Source organism: Chionomys nivalis, chromosome 2 (assembly GCF_950005125.1).
Source record: "Chionomys nivalis chromosome 2, mChiNiv1.1, whole genome shotgun sequence".
NCBI classification, from domain to species: Eukaryota; Metazoa; Chordata; class Mammalia; order Rodentia; family Cricetidae; genus Chionomys; species Chionomys nivalis.
Genome location: NC_080087.1, coordinates 57,400,029 through 57,417,825, shown reverse-complemented (window position 1 = coordinate 57,417,825; position 17,797 = coordinate 57,400,029). Strand labels below are relative to the sequence as shown.

Sequence of the window (17,797 nt, the reverse complement as noted above, 5' to 3'; positions counted from 1 at the left end):
TTAGAAATCTTGCCACGCTGCTACTTCTACCAAGCATCTCCTTTCTTAAAAAAATTTTTTTTAATCAACCAATGTTAGTATTAAGCTTTAAACTTGAATGCAAGATTCTAGGGCTATTTGGTTAGGTACTAAACACCGCTCCTTTTTATAGCACATTTGCCTCAATGACTTCTGTGCCAAGTAGTCTCTTTGATAAGGAAATCCATTAGGGTAAATCAACCTAAACCAAGCTAAACAAAAAATGCAATTGCCTGCAACTTCATTTAGAAGATATTTATATTCAGAAAAGGCTAGACTCTGGGTGAAAACTGGATGTCAGCCACTGTAATATCCACTTCTGGGAGGTGGGTGTGGCTACCAAGGATCCATTTCATGGAAAGGAAGTAGAACTGTAATTTTTTGTAACTTGTCCTGCCAGGAAATGGTACTTATTCTTTGAACTCAAACCTCAAGGAAGAACCTCATACCTATTCTTGCTTGATACAATTGTCTCCAGGTACCACAGTAGATCTTAAGTAACTGAAAAACCCCAAATATTAAATCAAACTTCACAAGCAGTGGCCAAATAATCCAGACCATGGGCTTTCCCAGACCTTTAATCATTTATGGTGTTTCTTGCCATACCTACCCATTAGAACAATTTTTAAAAAACACACTAACACTGTGCCAATTATTTTCAGAAGCGGAACGATACTAATCAAGAGATCCTAATGGTCTTAAACACTATTCTCAAACGAGAAAAGATAAATGGAGATTGGGAAACTTGTATTCTAAAGTGCCACCATCTAGATAAAATTACCCTGTGAATTGGAGCAATTTCAATCAGACCCTGTAAAACTGAACATTTTTCTCAAGACCAGAATTGGAGAGTAACTACAAGATAGTTGAAGGGCCTGAACTCTGAAAACTAAAAAGGCTTTCTACATGGCAAACCCACCAGCAAAAGCTGGCAGTGAAAGCTAGCGAGAATATCAACAGTTTAGAACAGTGATAAATAAAATGACAACTGTAGTCCCTGCACGGCCATTCTGACTGTTTTCCTCATCCTGGAACTTACTTCATAGACCAGGCTGGCCTCAAACTCAAGAGACCCGCCTGCCTCTGCCACCAAGTGCTGGGATTAAAGGTGCTATCACCTCAGGCTCATGCTACCTTACTATAAATAAGATCATAACTACTTTCAGCTGGGCGGTGGTGACACACACCTTTAATCCCAGCACTTGGGAGGCAGAAGCAGATGGATCTGCTATGAGTTCCAGGACAGTCAGAGATATACAGAGAATTCCTGTCTTGAAAAACAAAAAAAAAAACAAAAACAAAGCAACAAAAAAAAGATCATAACTATTTTCAAAAACCATATCCTGCTTAAATAAAGCCTTAAATGTCTGACTACATGATGTCCTGAGTTTTCAGTCAATACATTACATACTAAGAAAAACTCCAACAGCATTTTCTAAGTATTAAAAACTCAATTATGTTTTATTACTGGGTACTAGCACTTCCATTAGTCATTACCACACAACCAACTGGTTTATAACAAAAATAAACCAGAGTAGGTATACAATTTATTTAATTATCTAACTCACAAATCATTTTTAAAATGACTGTTTTCTATGTACACAGCCAGCCCATTAATAATTATATCCAAATGTCATATCCACTATTTAGTAATAAGGGTTCACGTATTTTTGGAAAGAGAATTATCACACTTAGGATCCACTCAACAATGTACTCAGCAAGATAAGCACTAAATTATTAGGTGGAGGAAGTGTAGGCGGATCCAACTCGACTGTGTGGCAGGAAGCACCAGCCATGGAAGTTTAGAGACAGGAATACCAAGTTCCATGCTAGCACAAGGAAAAAACATGCCGGCGAATAAAGACAAATGAGGAAGTTCTTTTCAGCAAAAGACTATATATTAAAGACAAAAATCATCTCCAAAGTTAAAAAAAGTATCACTTAAAATTTATTAGTAAAGAAAACGTGTGTATGCACACGTGCGCGCGCACATGGTGCATGTAAAGGTAGTCAAGGAGACCAGAGGAGAGCAAGGAGTTACAGGAGGTACGATCCATCTATGTGGATGCAGGGAGCTAAACTCAAATCCTCTGCAAGTGCAGGGAGGGTTCTTAACCACTGAGCCATCTCTCTAGTCCCTAAAATTATTCCCTTTTCAAACAGGCTTGAATAAGAGTCCAGTCCCCAGCTGGGTGTGGTGGCACGAGCCTTTAATTCCAGCACTTAGGAGGAAGAGGCAGGAGAATCTCCGTGAATTCCCAGATAGCAAGGTTGTTACACCCTGTTTGGGGAAGGAAAAAAAGGGAAGGAAAGGCCAAGGTATTTCTCTGCAGGTGCACTGGAGCCTAAATTTTACAGCGCACAGAGAGAAAGACACTAACTTGGCTCATGGTTTACACATCTAGGGGGTTTACAGAGCAACTCGCAAGACCAAGCCATTAAGTCATCAAGTTTAATATCTTAGAACTTTGTTGATTCGACAGAGGTGGTGACGCCCAACTTTATTCCAAGCAGTTCGGGCCAGCCTGGTCTACAAAGTTCAAGGCCAGCCAGGGCTATATATGATCCTGCCTCCAGATAAATAAATAAATACATAAATATATAGAAGTTTGGCGATTCTCCTTTTCCCAGGTCATTAATTACTTCAGCGTCATTCTTAAAAAGTGTGTAAGTTTCACAACCTAAGTATACGTAACAGTACTGAGCCACACAACTTAAAAATGACTAGGATGGCAAATTTTGTTCACCACACAAAAATGCTTATGTTAATGAGAAATTGCTTCACTTAAACACCAACATATGATTCCTCTAAGGCCAAAATTTTTTTTTAAATAATTTAGTGTTTAGTGATGAATTCCTACAATAAAAAAAAATTCCACGTGGACAAAATCTTTACTCTTGAACTGCCGAGTAAAAGCAAAGCAGGATTTTCATTTGGGCCAGGCAATGGTGGCGCACGCCTTTAATCCCAGCACTCGGGAGGCAGAGGCAGGCGGATCTCTGTGAGTTCGAGACCAGCCTGGTCTACAGAGCTAGTTCCAGGACAGGCTCCAAAGCCACAGAGAAACCCTGTCTCGAAAAACCAAAAGGAAAAAAAAAAAAGGATTTTCATTTGGCATCTTTCAAGTCATCTACATTACTTATTGTCTAAACCCACTAGCTATGAAAATCTAAGTGTATGTTACTACATCAGCTGATTCGTTCACTCAGCTGAAGTGAAAATCTAGAAATTAGAGAGCAAGATATTTAAATGGATAGGTTACACACACCCGGGCAGTTGTTATTTAGGGTACTGAGGTAGGTGACATTCCCCACTTAGGTCCTCAACCGGACGACAGCCAAGAATGCTAAGGTCAACCATTTCCCATTCCTGCTAAGGCACCCTACCAAAAATCTGTCACGCTTTTGTGAACTCCCGTCAAGTTCTGCTCAGAGAAGTGTACGCCCCAGGTTAGTGTTGCAGTTTGAAAAAGGCCTGGAAAGACCAGCTAAGCTTGGCTTGGCCACGTCTTGGTAAGCGTCCGGGGGGGGGGGGGGATAAAAAAGAAGAGGGAGGGCTTCAACTTTGTACAACCCCCTTTTTCTCAGTCACACCTAGCTTTCTTTCCAGAGAAGAGTGTTCTCGAAAGATCTACCTCTTCAACTCAAATGTCATGCCCAGATCAGCTGCTCCAGAGGCAAGCAGAGCTCAACCCACGCCCTCACCTTCCAGCACCTTCTACCAGAGCCAAGGGTCCCCATACAAACCGTCCACGGCGACCCCCGCTCACGCCTCGGCCGGTAGACAAGCTGACCAGGGAGTTCGGCCTGGGCCGCCGCTGACACCTCAGGGCCCCGCGCCTGGGCCCGGTGGAGACGAGCGGCCGCGAACCGACCGAGGGACGGGGGAAAGGAGCGGACGTCTCACCTTGACCCTGATCTCGTAGGTGGTGAAGCGGCCCCGGCCGACCCCCACGGTCTGCGGGTTGCTCACGTCGATCTCGAGGAAGTTACTGGGCGGCCCGTAGGCGTCATTCAGGTTCTGCGGCTTGGTGATCAGCCGCCGGGTGTCCGCTACGGTCTCCGCCATTTCGCTGTGGCCGCGGCAGCCGCGGGTTCTCTTCACCGTCTCCGCCTTCTGCCAACGCCGCCGCCGCAGCCGCCCGCCGCGGGGACTCCGGGCTCGCGCGCAGCGGACGGAGGCGAACGAGCACGTAGGGCGAGCCGAGGGGCGGGCGGGCGTTCGCTCCCTGCGAAGCTCCGCCCCAGGCCGCTTGGGCTTCCGCCCTTTGCCCAGGAAGAAACAGCTGACTAGCTTGAACGCCGCGCCCCGGTACGCAGGCCCCGCGGCGCCCCGGAGGGACACTGCGGGGTGGGGCCGTGGCGCAGCGGTGTCACGGAACTGTGAGCGCCCAAGATCTGGCGGGACTACAATGACCACAATGCACCGGGTGAGCGCGCCGCCGCCGAATGTCACGCAGGCGCAGTAGGGAGGGGTGCTAGGGAGTTAGGGTGAGTTCCGGTTTTTCTGACTCAGCCTCGGCCCGGAGGAACCCCCGGAAATGATTTTAGCAGTCTTGGCGCATTGAAGGTAGTAGTTGGTACTGCAGGAAGGAGGCGAAACTGCTTACACAGCCAGCCCAGTGCCTCACTGGGATCCCTGAAAATGCACTTTTAGAAACCTTAAAATAAACGTCTCAAACGAATCAGTGCACATTTGTAATCCTGACATTTGGGAATTGGAGACCAGAGAATGAGTTCGAGGCCAGCCTGAGCGATATGAACCCCTGTCTCAAAAAACAAGGGAGCTGGTGGTGTAGTTCACTTGTTAGATTGATTGCCTGGGATTCATAACGCCCTGGTTTCAATCCTTAGGATGGACGAATGTCCTGACTTAATGTGTTGCCAACACGAGGTAGTGGAGGCCTGAGGGTCAGAAGTTCAAGGTCATCCTGTTCCACACGATAGATTCAAGACTATAAATAAGGGAGTGGAATTTTTAAAAACCTGATAAGATCGAACCAAGGTCAAATGATGTCTAAAGACAAGTCTGCCCCCTAAAACAAAATAATAGTGGACAAGCTGAAAACCACGTCAGGAATCCTGTCTGGATAAGCTGCCACTCTTGTTTCCTACAAATCCTAGTAAGTTGGTTTTGCTCTTATGTGGTAAATGTGCCTGTATTACACTTGGAATTCAGCTTAGATAAGCCTTTAAACAAAATGGAAGAACCACAGAAAGACTCTGGAGGGGGTGAGGTGGGGGATAGGAAAATAGGGGAATGCCAAGAACTCAGACCCTAGGAGTCACTGCATTGTGCTGTCATCCATGACACCTGACAAAGCTGGCATGTCTCCTAGGCAGCTTCTGATAGGTTCCTCAGAGACCCTTAGCCCAGCCTACAAAACAGCATTGTTGCCGATCTTAAAGCTAGCCACTTGCGGAGTTGCCAGTTTATTTGTGTAGTATAGGAGATCTGAAAAAAAGATAAAGAGTTGGAGACATGGTTCCTTGGTTTTTGTATCAGCATGAGGACCTGAGTTTGCAACAAACTAGGCTTGCCGTTACCACTACTAACTACAACACTGTGCGTGTGCAGTGTGTGTGTGTGGTGGGGAGATAGGAGAATCCTGGGGTTTGTCGGTACCACTACTGCGCGCACGTGTGTGTCCGCGTGCGTGCTTGCGTGCGTGCGTGCGTGTGTGTGTGTGTGTGTGTGTGTGGTGGGGAGATAGGAGAATCCTGGGGTTTGTTGGCTCTCAGCCTGGAGGCTGGAAAATGACAAAAGAATGAGTGTGTTCCAGGTTCAAGGAGAGACCATACCTCAAAGACCAACACGAGAGGGACAGAAGAGGACACTGGCGGTGGCTTCTGCACACGGCAGTGTACACCACACACATGAATGTGCCCAGTGCCAGAAGGGGTCAGAAAAGGACATTGGGTCTCCTTGAACTGGAGTTATGGATCTGGGAACCAAACCCTGGTCCTCTGAAAGAGCAACCAGTGCTCTTCACTGATGAGCCATCTCTCCAGTTCCTGACATTTGCTTTAGCAATGCATGGAAGTCCATGTTAGTCTGTAGCTTCACAAACACACTACATTATCAATTTTTAAAAGCGTTACTAGTTTGAATGCTGTCTTGATTTGAATTTTCCTCATTTTGAATGCCTGTGAGCATCTTTTTAAAATTTTATGAGCCATTCATATTTCCTTTTCCCGTTTATGATCTATTCAATTTGTTTGTTTTGAGACAGGGTTTATCTGAGTGGCCCTGGCTATCCTGGAACTCACTGTTTAGACCAGGCTGGTATCAAATCAGAGATCCTCCAGTCTCTGGCTCCCAAGTGCCAGGATTAAAGGTTTGCACTGCTACCCAGCCCTGTTACAATTTTTTGCCTATTTTTTAAAAGTTTCTTCTCTCTCTTTTTTTTTTTTTTTTTTTTTTTTTTTTTTGGTTTTTTCGAGACAGGGTTTCTCTGTAGCTTTGGAGCCTGTCCTGGAACTCCCTTTGTAGACCAGGCTGGTCTCGAACTCACAGAGATCCGCCTGCCTCTGCCTCCCTAGTGCTGGGATTAAAGGCGTGCGCCACCACCGCCCGGCTCTTCTCTCTCTTTTAAATGTTATGTATGTCAGTGTGTGTATGCATGTGTGTGGTAGTGTTGTTGGGGACCAGAAGAGGTTATTGGATCCTTGGCATTGGAGTTACAGGCTGTTGTGAACTACCATGTGAGTGCTTGAAACTGAACTCGGGTCCTCTGCAGAACAGCAGGTGTTCTTAACTACTGAGCCATCTTGATAGTGTCCTTTTCTCAAAGGGCGTTTCTTCAGTGATATAAATCACAATTACTTGTAACTGGAAGTTTCACTCCCTTCTGCCAGTTCCTGAATAAATACTAAGATACTTATATTAATTATAAAAGTTTGGTCAATGACTCAGACTTATTGTAAATTAGCTCTTACTTTTAAATTAGCCCATTTCTATTATTTTATATTTTACCACGAGGCTCATGGCCAGTTACCTCACAACTTGCTTCTCTGGCGACTGCTAGTGTCTCCCTGACTTTGCTTTCTTTCTCCCTATGCTCAGTTTGGCTTTCCTGCCTAGCTATATTCTACCCTGCCATAGGTCAAAGCAACTTCTTTATTAACCAATGGTAATAAATCATATTCACAGCATACAGAGGGGAATCCTACATCATCAGGGGCTGATGAAACTGACCAGGTATCAAGACTGAGGGCTCTCTATAAACTGACTTAGCAATGGATTCCTTAAAAATGGGCATGGAAGGTCAAGATGAGAAGGGCAGAAAAGAGCTCAAGGATGAGACTGTGGTCTGTCTGCTGGTGACATCTGTCACTCCATTGGTCACCTGGGCTGATCTGACTACGCTGGTGTCCCCTTCCTCCCTCTTGAAGTGGCATGCTGGCCTTCTCAATGGAGGTGACCTTTCTTCTGCCGACTAACAGTATACCATTAGTTGTGTTCCCCTGCTGGAATCTCCGGATCTCTTGGGAGAACTCAGGGGAACCTCTCTACAGTTTGCTCACTGGAAGACGCTCCCAGTAGTGTTAGAAAGGATGCCCCAAAGAACTATGAATTTCAAGGAGCAAGCTCAGGGTTTTCTCTGACCTGCCCCTCCAGTTCCACAATCATTGCCAAAGCCCAGGGAGATAAGGGGTCGGACTTTCCTTCCTAGGAGGAATGCAACTCAGGAAATCCAAGTGAAAAGGAAGATTAGCCACCAGAGAGAGAGAGAGAGAGAGAGAGAGAGGGAGAGAGAGAGAGAAGAGGCTAAAGGTCTCTTGTGAGAATGGCTCCAAGAGCTCACCTGAGAGGTTTTTTTTTTTTTTTTTTTTTTTTTTTTGGTTTTTTTTTTCGAGACAGGGTTTCTCTGTGGCTTTGGAGCCTGTCCTGGAACTAGCTCCGTAGACCAGGCTGGTCTCGAACTCACAGAGATCCGCCTGCCTCGGCCTCCCGAGTGCTGGGATTAAAGGCGTGCGCCACCATCGCCCGGCCCTGAGAGGTTTTATCTACAGAAAGCAACCTTCTGCTGTGGGGGGCGGGGGAAGGGGTGGGGGTGGGAGGGGAGCCCGTGCCAATGGCCAGTGATCCCAGTGCTCAGGAGGGTGCAGCTGGAGAATCAGGAGTTTGAGGTCAGCCTATACCTGCATAGTAAATCCCCGGTTCAAAGGGGGGGGGGGGGGAGGAAGCAAGGGCAGATATAGTTGGTTAATTGGCGAGGTGTGAGAGAGAGTTCCACTCTAGGACCAATGGCATCTTGTAATCTTTCTGACTGAATAAAAATGTCCTCATCACCAGAACGACAAAGTGAGACATTATCTCAAAAAACAAAAGACAACAATGAAAAAAGGAAATGTCCTCTGTAAGACTTTTGGATCCTTTTGGTCTTTTTGTAAACAAATACGAATTAAGCAGACTGTGTAAGGTTGGCGGGGATGTGGGCTACACAAAGCGTGGGGGGGGGTGGCACATACCCTGGTCTCAGGGACAGAAGAATGATGCTGCCATAATAAGCACTCGGCGGTGGAAGCTTGAGGGGCTGGAGCTGGGGACAGTCTCGAGTACAGAGTGAGTTGGAGGCCATCGTGGGCTGCCTGGGAACCTGTTCCAAGACAATACAGTAAAACAGAGCCAAGTCAAGACTGTGATAAGAGCCATATAGCTCACCCTTGGGGAGGGGCTTCAGAAGTAAATAGTGAAAAAGAAACATGAACTTGGTATGGATTCTTTACGAACTGAAGCTAGAGCCTTGTACATGCTTGAGCACTTACGACTCCGATCCCTGGATTTGACTGCCTGGGAAATTGCCTACGGTTTGGGTGTCTGTGGATGAGGGAGAAACATTCCAAAGAGAGGGATAAACAAAAATGTCTCTGGTCAAGCACCTTGTCCAAGGACAGATAGTTTCTGAAATGCTGGAGGCTGTTGTTAATTGGGGGGAATAACAACACACGGTTTTTTATTTCCCTAAATAAATTTGTTTGACCCCTCTGCACCAGGTGTGCTTGATCACGTGTGGACGTGAGGTTCACGGGCTGGAGGTGTGTCGGATTGTATGCTTGCCCCTGATTGTGCATGATGGAAAACGCAATGGATTATGGATTTTCCTTTAAGCCACCACAAGCTCTGATTCTGGGCCATTTCCCAGGAACCTGGGCATGGATCTCACCAGAACCCATCTACCTGGCCAGTATTTAATTAAAGCTTGCTTCAAATTTGACTTTAAACTGTATTAGTGGTCTTATTCTCAAAAGGCAGGGGTAACACAACCAAACTAAATAACACCAACAACAACTATAAGATTAAGTAAATGCATTAGAACAGGCTAAAAATACCAATGGAGTCAACATACTAAAGTATCACGCAACCAATCTCATAACCCTGCTAGTCTGAGGAACTAGAAGAAGGTCAGACGTAGTTATAACGCCAATCCTACCAAAGGTCAAAGTGTGGTCTGCTCAGCTCTACACTACCCCAATCCATCATTACTTCAACTGGATTGTAAGCATAGCATAAATATATTACTATGATATTGACCACTCAAGGGCCAGTGAAATGGCTCACTGTAAAAGTTGGTAAAAGTGCTTATTACCAACCTTAAAGGCTTAGTTCAATCCACATGATGGAAGGAGGGAAAGGAGTCTGACCTCTACACACACACACACACACACACACACACACACACACACAGTGAGGGGGATGGCAATGGAGGGAGGACTGTAATTAAAAGTGAACAGAACTTGCTCAATAGACCAAGTTGGCCTTGAACTCACAGAGATTCACCTTCCTCTGCCTCCCAAGTGCTGTGCTTAAAGGCGTGCGCCACCACCTCCTAGACAGTCCCATTATTTACATCAGTTCCCTGGTGCTATCTTTCTATTGCTTGGAATTTGGACTTTAAGGCACTGCTTTTCCTTCTCTCACGAGCCCTCACTCCACTGCAGTACTTTAGTTTGGCTAACCTTACAATGCATAGGGCTCTGCCCTGTCTTGCTCCCTACATTAGCTCTAGTCCATTGTGCATAACCCTAGCATGATCTATATATTACAAGTCTAGTATTTTTGGCTTTTGTATTATAAATTTCTCATGTCTGAAATTTTATATTTTATGTAAAAATCTGTTTAAGATGGAGGCGACACTATAAACAAATAAAGTCCTATTTAGTCTCTGACTGATAGAAGGGATAGGCAGTGACATTAGGCATGTTATCTCTGGCCTTACCTCATTTTTTCCCCTCCCTTTCTCCCTTTCTAACCCCTTCTCTCCTTCCCTTTCTTTTGACTGTTTCCTACACAGCTCAAGCTGGTCTGGAACTTGCCGCATGGCCTAGGCTGGTCTCCATTTGTGATACTCTTGCCTCAGCACCCGAAGTGCTGAGATTACAGGAATGTAACACTGCAAGGGTGCATCTCCCTTTCTTCACATATGAAATGGGGATAACAGCATGGTGGTGCACACTTTAAATCCCAGCACTTGGAAGGCAAAGGCAGTCGGATCTCTGTGAGTTCAAGGACAACCTGGTCAACAAAGTGAGTTCCAGGATAGCCAGGGCTACACAGAGAAACCTTGTCTCAAACCTAGAGGTACTAAGCAGGGCATGGTGCTTCACATCTATAATCACGGCATTTAGGAGGCTGTGGTAGGGGACCGCTGTGAGCTTAAGGTCAGTCTGCATTAATTACAGTAGTAAGTTCGAGGCCAGCCATGGCTACATAATAAAACCCTAACCCCCAAACAAACAAATAGACAAACAAACAAACAAGTCAGTAAAATACTTGCTTCTTAAGCATGAAGGCTCAGTTTTATCCTTAGCACCCACATTAAAGCCATACATGATAGAACATACCTGTAACCCTCTAACAGGAGGCTCTGAGGGGTGTTGGACAGCCAATCTGGCTAAACCATGAACTACAGGCTTAGTGGGAAACTCTGTCTCAAAAATAAAGGTGGAAATCGATTGAAGACCCAGGACCAATAGATGGCTCAGCAGGTAAAGGCTCTACCTGCTGCTAAGTCTGAAAACCTGAGTTGGATCCCAGGGACCTACATGGTGCCAAGGAAAAACTGTCTCCTTTAAGTTGTCTTTCAGCCTCTATGTGCACACACACCTGCACATACACAGCTAAATTTAATAAAAGGAGGGGAGCTGGAGAGATGGCTCAGCAGGTAACAGCACTTACTACTCTTGCAGAGGATCTGGAAGGTTCCCACATAACAGCCCACAATTCCAGGGTTGTGACTCTCTCTTCTGGTCATTCCAGGCATCATGCATGTACAGATGCACATACATACATGCAGGCAAAACACTCATACACACTTGAAAGAGAGAGGGAGGGGGGAGGAAGGAAGGAAGGGAGGCAGGGAGGGAGGGAGGGAGGGAGGGAGGAAGGAAGCAAGCAAGCTGATTTCCAGTGTTGCTTCTGGTCTTCACATGTAGATGCTCACACATATGCACACGCACATGGACACGTACAAAGTTAAATACCTAAATAAATAAAAACTAGGGGTGCTAATAGTACTACTTCAGAGGATGCCAAAAGAGTTATTACTTTGAGAGCGTTTGACACTGTTTGGAACAGCGTCAGATTCCTGAGATCTGTATAGAAGTCAACAAGGAAATGGGCTTTTATACAGAGAATATAGTGTTGAGGTCATAAATTGAGGCCTGTGCTGCTGTGATTGGGAGTGACCTTGGTGGAGTTTGGTGGGGTCCGAAGAGGAAGACAGTGCCTAACTCAGCCACAGTGGGACACACCTTCATTTGACCCTAACAAACCTGAGCTTAAATCTGATGGGATGTCTGAATACCTCAATTTATTTACCGTGATTTGAGGTTGAACCTGAGTTTTCATAAGCACATCAGCTGAACGCAGAGTTAGTCACTAAGACCCTAAACAAAGTAGTGTCCTTAAAGGTTTATATCACCAGAGTTTGCATTTTAAAAAGTCAGAATTTCCTAAGTGTGGTTAGTTTCAAAGTAATTTTTTGATAAACCAACTTGAATACTGCATTGTGGGTAACAAGGTTAAATAAAGGTTCTAATAAGACAAACAGTGACAATTTAAATAAATCAGATGTTTTTGTGGAAGATTACTCTGTGATTTTCTCCAATTATTCATGACATTTCACCCATTCATATCGTGATCTGCTTTAATAGTGGAAGGGAGAAAAAAAACCTCTTGTCTCCTTGTTTATTCTTTGTTCTCAAGGAGATAAGCTGTTTATAAAGACACGTTATTTGTTATTTAAATCACTTTTACTGAAGTTGTTTATTTCCTTGTTTCAGTTTCTAAAAATATTGCAACAATTGTAATGCTTCTTAGAGATGTCTATTCAATTCAGAGTGATTTGTACTGAAATCTCTGCTAAATGGGCACAGGTGCTGATGTGTAGAACATTCTAGAGTGAGTCAAAACCAGTGTGCTGAGAGATGGGGGAGAGGGATTGGGTCAACTTTTCCGGTCGACCTTTCAAAGTTCTCACACAGTAGCAAAGGTCTAATGCTGCGTGTGCCATTTTGTGAGTATTTAACAGCAGTAGTACTAATAATGATAATAATAAACGGGTCTAATGCTAAAACCATAAGCAGAAAAATCGTGTAATTTAAATCCGGAAATCTATTTCTTAGATACTGCCCTTTAATCACTTTGCAGACTTTCAAGATCATAATTAGTATATAAAAGTAATTACATTAAAAGATAATTTACCGGTTAGTAAAGTATCAAATTAAAGCTGAAAAGCCTTGCTTATAAACAGAATTAAATATGTACTTTTAAAAATCGTTGAACAGCAAACATGAAATTACATCTCTCCTACTTCTTTTCTCCTTGCTGTGCACAAAATTACCACCAAAATAAATTTTGGTGTGGCACTAAGCTGCCTCATGAGACTATGTCAAACATTACATCAACCCATAAAACTCAACTGTGGCTTTTCTTAGGTAAGCTACAGGACTGGTGTGTGACATCAAACCAAGTGGATCTGATATGAGAAGGGACTTTTGATTATTTCCAAGAACGAACAGTTCCAAATCCAGCTGGGCTGATTTGTCTAAAAAGAAAGTGAAGGCTGCTCTCTCGTAATTTACGGTCGGGTTCCCGCTGAGAGCCTGGGTACCGCAAACTCGGGTCTGTGCCTGCCCATCTCTCCCTTTGAAGCTGATGAGAATTGCTTGTGCTAAGTGAGATACATGCTGGGAAAATTGGGCCCTTACGCTGGTGTGTGTCGACATTAGTCTCCTGACACTTTCCTGATGAGGTCCCAGCCTTGGTTTTGGCAGGAGATACTTAGCTTTGGAGTGAACATTCCTCGAATAAGATAATGTCCGTGATATCCAGGATTAAGAGTTATTCGGGTTTGTCATCCTAGAGTCTCACTTGAGAACTTTTCCCTTATCCGTGAAGTTGGATAAATAAAACTTCCCTGACTTAAATCTTATCTAAATCATCTCAGACGTCCATTTGAAAAGTAAACAGAAACAAACCCACACGATTCCTTTGAAGTCTAGGCCAACTCCCTGCTGGTTCTGAGTGTAGCCACCTAGAGCAGGGGGTGCGACGGGTTCATGAAGTTCGGGTTCATGAAGTTCTGTAATGAGTTATGAAGAGCGGCTGCCCTGCAAGCCAGCTTCAGTTTCGGCATAAGTGGGTTGCATAGAAAACTGCTCAGTTCTTTTCATTGCTTGGGCACATCCATTAGTTACAAAAATCAGTAAAACTGCAGTGGTTACATTGTCAGGGAACAGTTATCACAGTCCTACATTGCAAGGTTGTTTGTTTTGTTTTGAGACAAGGGGTTTTTGTGGTTTGACCCAGAAATGTTCAGGCTTTGATTGTTTTTTCTTTATTATTTTATTTTATTTTTACCTTCTGTGTAGCCCTGGCTATTCTGGAACTCATAGTATAGACCAGGCTGATCTTGAACTCAGAGATCCACCTGCCTCTGTCTCGAGTGCTGGGAGAAAACTTAAGCACCACCACAGTGCCACAGGGTTTGAATCTTGTTCCCCAACTGTTGGTACTTTTCAGGGATCTGGGGCCAGGAATGTAGGGCCTGACTGTTGGAAGTGCATTTAAGGGGAGGCCTTCGAAGAGGGTTGCCTGGCTCCTACTTCCCTCTAGGCCTCCCACTAAGCTTTTCTTTTGGGCCTACTGTGAACAGCAAGGCCACATGGTGATCTAGGCACATTGAGAGAACCTGTCACCTTGCTTTCTCTTCCTTGATAAACGGAAACTTCCAAAACCACGAGCTAGAATGAGCCTCCCTGTTTTAGGTTATCCTGCCTGGTATTCACTAGTGTACTTAGTATACACTAAGGTACTGAATACAGTCTTGCTAATGTCCTGACGGCCTTGAACTCATGACTCTCCTGCTTTAGCCTGTCAAGTGCTTATAATTGCAAATGCCTGTTACTACCCTATTTAAAATCCCGCCATAGGACTGGGGAGATGGTTCCACAGTTACCTGAGTTCAGTCTCCAGAACACGTGGTGGGAGGAGAGAAACAATCCCAACAAGCTGTCCTCTGAAAATGGCCTGTGTGTGGGGCCATGTGGGTGTGTATGATCACACTCACACACAACCACACAAATAAATAAAAGTTAAAAAAACAAACAAACCGGGGCTGAAGAGTTGGCTCACCCGTTAAGAGCGCTCACTGCTCTTCCACAGGACCAGGGTTCAATTCCCAGGACCCACAAGGCAACTCACAACTGTCTGTAACTCCAGTTCCAGGGGCTCTAACACCCTCACACAGACGTACATGCAGTCAAAACACCAATGCATATAAAATTAAAAACAGATAAACTTTTTAAAAATTAAAACTCTCGGCCGGGTGGTGGTGGTGCACGCCTTTAATCCCAGCACTCGGGAGGCAGAGGCAGGCGGATCTCTGTGAGTTCGAGGCCAACCTGGTCTACAAGAGCTAGTTCCAGGACAGGCTCCAAAGCCACAGAGAAACCCTGTCTCGAAAAACGAAAAAAAAAAAAAAATTAAAACTCTCAGTGCCGGTGTCACTTTAGCTGTTTATATGCACACATTTTCAAATGTCCACTCAGAGCCATCCAGAAGGACGGCTACTTCTCCTGGTTGCTCTCCCATCCCAAGGCTTTCCCATCTCTAACTCCTATCTGTGGCAAATACAGATATGCAAACAATATATGTACTTTATGTCTCCTGTCCCGAATTTTCAATATGAAAAATATTACTAACATTTATTTTTGGATTTGTTTATTTTATATTATGTATATGAGTGTTTTGTCTGCATGTATGTGTTTGCCACATGCCTGGTGTCCATAGAGGGCAGAGAAGGCAAAGAATCTCCTAACAATGGAGTACAGATGGTTGTGAACCACCAAGTGGGTGCTGGGAATTGAACTTGAGTCCTTTGAAAGGCTAAGTGTTCTTGATAGTAATTCTTTTTTGTTGTTGTTTGTTTTTTTGTTTGTTTGTTTGTTTTTTTTTAAGGCGTGCGCCACCACTGCCCGGCTTTTTTTTTTTTTTAAAAAAATATTTATTTATTTATTTATTTATTTATTTATTTATTTATTATGTATACAATATTCTGTCTGTGCGTATGCCTGCAGGCCAGAAGAGGGCACCAGACCTCATTGCAGATGGTTGTGAGCCACCATGTGGTTGCTGGGAATTGAACTCAGGACCTTTGGAAGAGCAGTCAGTGCTCTTAACAGCTGAGCCATCTCTCCAGCCCCTGTTTGTTTGTTTTTTGAGACAGGGTTTCTCTGAAGCTTTGGAGCCTGTCCTGGAACTCCGCCTTCCTCTGCCTCCTAAGTGCTGGGATTAAAGGCGTGTGCCATCACTGCCCGGCTCTTAATAGTAATCCTTCATAGAATTAATCTGTAGGTGGAGTTTTTCTGTGTCGAAGTTGCTCTCAGATAATTACTTAGAAACTTAATATTAATTGTAAATGCTCAGGCTTGTTACTAGCTGAACTCTTATACTTTAAATGAACCCATATTCCTTATCTATGCTTTGCCATGTGACTTGGTACCTTTTCTCAGTATGGCATGCCCATCTTCTCTCTTCATCTGCTCTCAGCTCCATACTCTGCCCGTCTTCATCCGAGCATCCTTGGTTTAGTTGTCCCACCTGTACTCCTGCCTGGCTACGGGTCAATCAGCTTTTATCTCTCCAGACTCTGAAAAGGATTCTTTAGTCTGGTCCAGTTCTACTTATCTTCACTGTTGGTAGTTTTTGGGAAATGTTTCCTGGGCCCTGGTCCTCCTCTGGCTAACATCTACTTGTTCCTCCTTGATCAGTCCTCCCAACTGTCCAGGCAAGCCTGGTACTTGGGCCCAGATCATTTCCTGCTTTGCCCCTCAAGCATCCAGGACTGTAGGCATGGGACCCTGAGCCTGGCTTCTGGCTGGCAGATATAAAAAGCTTATTTAATTCCTTTATTTCAGAGATTCCCAGGTTTCTGAGTTCTAATTGAAACGTAGATACTCAATGTACATATAGTATGAGACCTGAAATATCCTTGGAATTGTCCTGGAGATTTAAAATTCAGTTAGCTCCTTTAATACTTACATAAAAAAAATTATATAGCTCCAGCTGCCCAAACTTGTGGTGATCTTCCTGCCTCTGTGACTGGAGTGTTGGGATTATAGGTGTGTGCCACTGTATCTGACTTAAATTGTGGTTATTTTAGTAAAAACACAACAACCCACAAATAGTATCAGAATAGATACTTAGGAAATGGGGGTGGTAATTGGTAGATTGGATCACTATTCTACTTTTCTATCTTTTCTGGGATTATTAATGCATAGTGGCTCATAAAAACAAGATAGTTGGCAAACCACTGATGACACTTTCCAAGTCCAGATCATTGAGCCAAGACAGGAGCCATGCCTTGCTGTTCTCAAGACCTTTTATAAAGAAATTCTGGCAGGTGTGGCAGTGAGTGCCTTTAATCCCTGCACTCAGGAGGCAAAGGCAGAGGGATCTCTGTGGAGGCCAACCTCCACAAAATAAGTTCCAGGACAGCCAGGGCTACATGGTGAGACCCTGCCTTAACTAACTAACTAACTAACTAATTAATTAATAGTGCTTCATTCTTTGGTCCTTAGGCCCAGAAGCCTCGCTAACTGAGGTGGCTGGAAGGGCTTTGCTCAGGCTGCAGCTTGGGAGAGATACATATGGTAAGAGTGGCCTGGAGAGCAAGGAGACTACATCAACTCTGGCAGACCAAATGACAATGGGTAGATTTAAGGTATTTTAAGACAATAGGGCCTCTCAGAGTTGAGAAAGGATTGGATGTGAGGGTTGAGGATCAGACATTAATTGAAAGTGGCTCCTAGATTCCACATTTATAGCTGGCATGCATGCAGTGAAGCTTGCATGTAATCCCACTCTGTGGGAGGCTGGGGCAGAAGGACTACTGCTAGTTCAAGGCCACACTATGGTACCAGGTCAGAAAAGGCTGTTAAGTGGGCCCACAGGTGCTGGGCTGGCCAGGTCACTGCTGGCGGAATGCACAGCTGAAAAGTCCTTAGCTCCCTTCCCTGCTGACACAGCTCCTTCTTCTTGGAGTTGGTCATGGTGTGTTCTTACACTATAAACACCATGGGAAGTCCCACTGCCTCTCTGTCCCAAGTTCTACAGGATGACTAGAAACACTACACATTGTGTTCCACAGTTGTGTGGAACCAGAGGGGCTGGGGAGGGTGGCAGCTCTCCTGGAGGGGAGGCCAGAAGCCAGCACACAGAGCTCCGAGGACACCAGCACTCTGTGAGGGTGGTCCACAGATGATGCTGGAA

At 44.7% G+C, this 17,797-nt stretch overlaps 2 protein-coding genes across 2 annotated transcripts in view; one reads left to right on the top strand and one right to left on the bottom strand.

Moving 5' to 3' along the window:
• Snx3 (sorting nexin 3) overlaps positions 1–4,236 on the bottom strand; it is a 32,249-nt gene extending 28,013 nt beyond the window's left edge. The window contains exon 1 of the mRNA XM_057762432.1: positions 3,926–4,236. Within this exon, the coding sequence (XP_057618415.1) occupies positions 3,926–4,087 (162 nt within the window). The 5' untranslated portion in view covers positions 4,088–4,236. The remainder of the gene's footprint in view (positions 1–3,925) is intronic.
• Positions 4,237–4,240: 4 nt separating this feature from the next.
• The window catches only part of Afg1l (AFG1 like ATPase), a 176,582-nt gene continuing 163,025 nt past the window's right edge, over positions 4,241–17,797 (top strand). The window contains exon 1 of the mRNA XM_057762430.1: positions 4,241–4,448. The gene's annotated coding sequence lies outside the window, so the exon portion shown is untranslated. The remainder of the gene's footprint in view (positions 4,449–17,797) is intronic.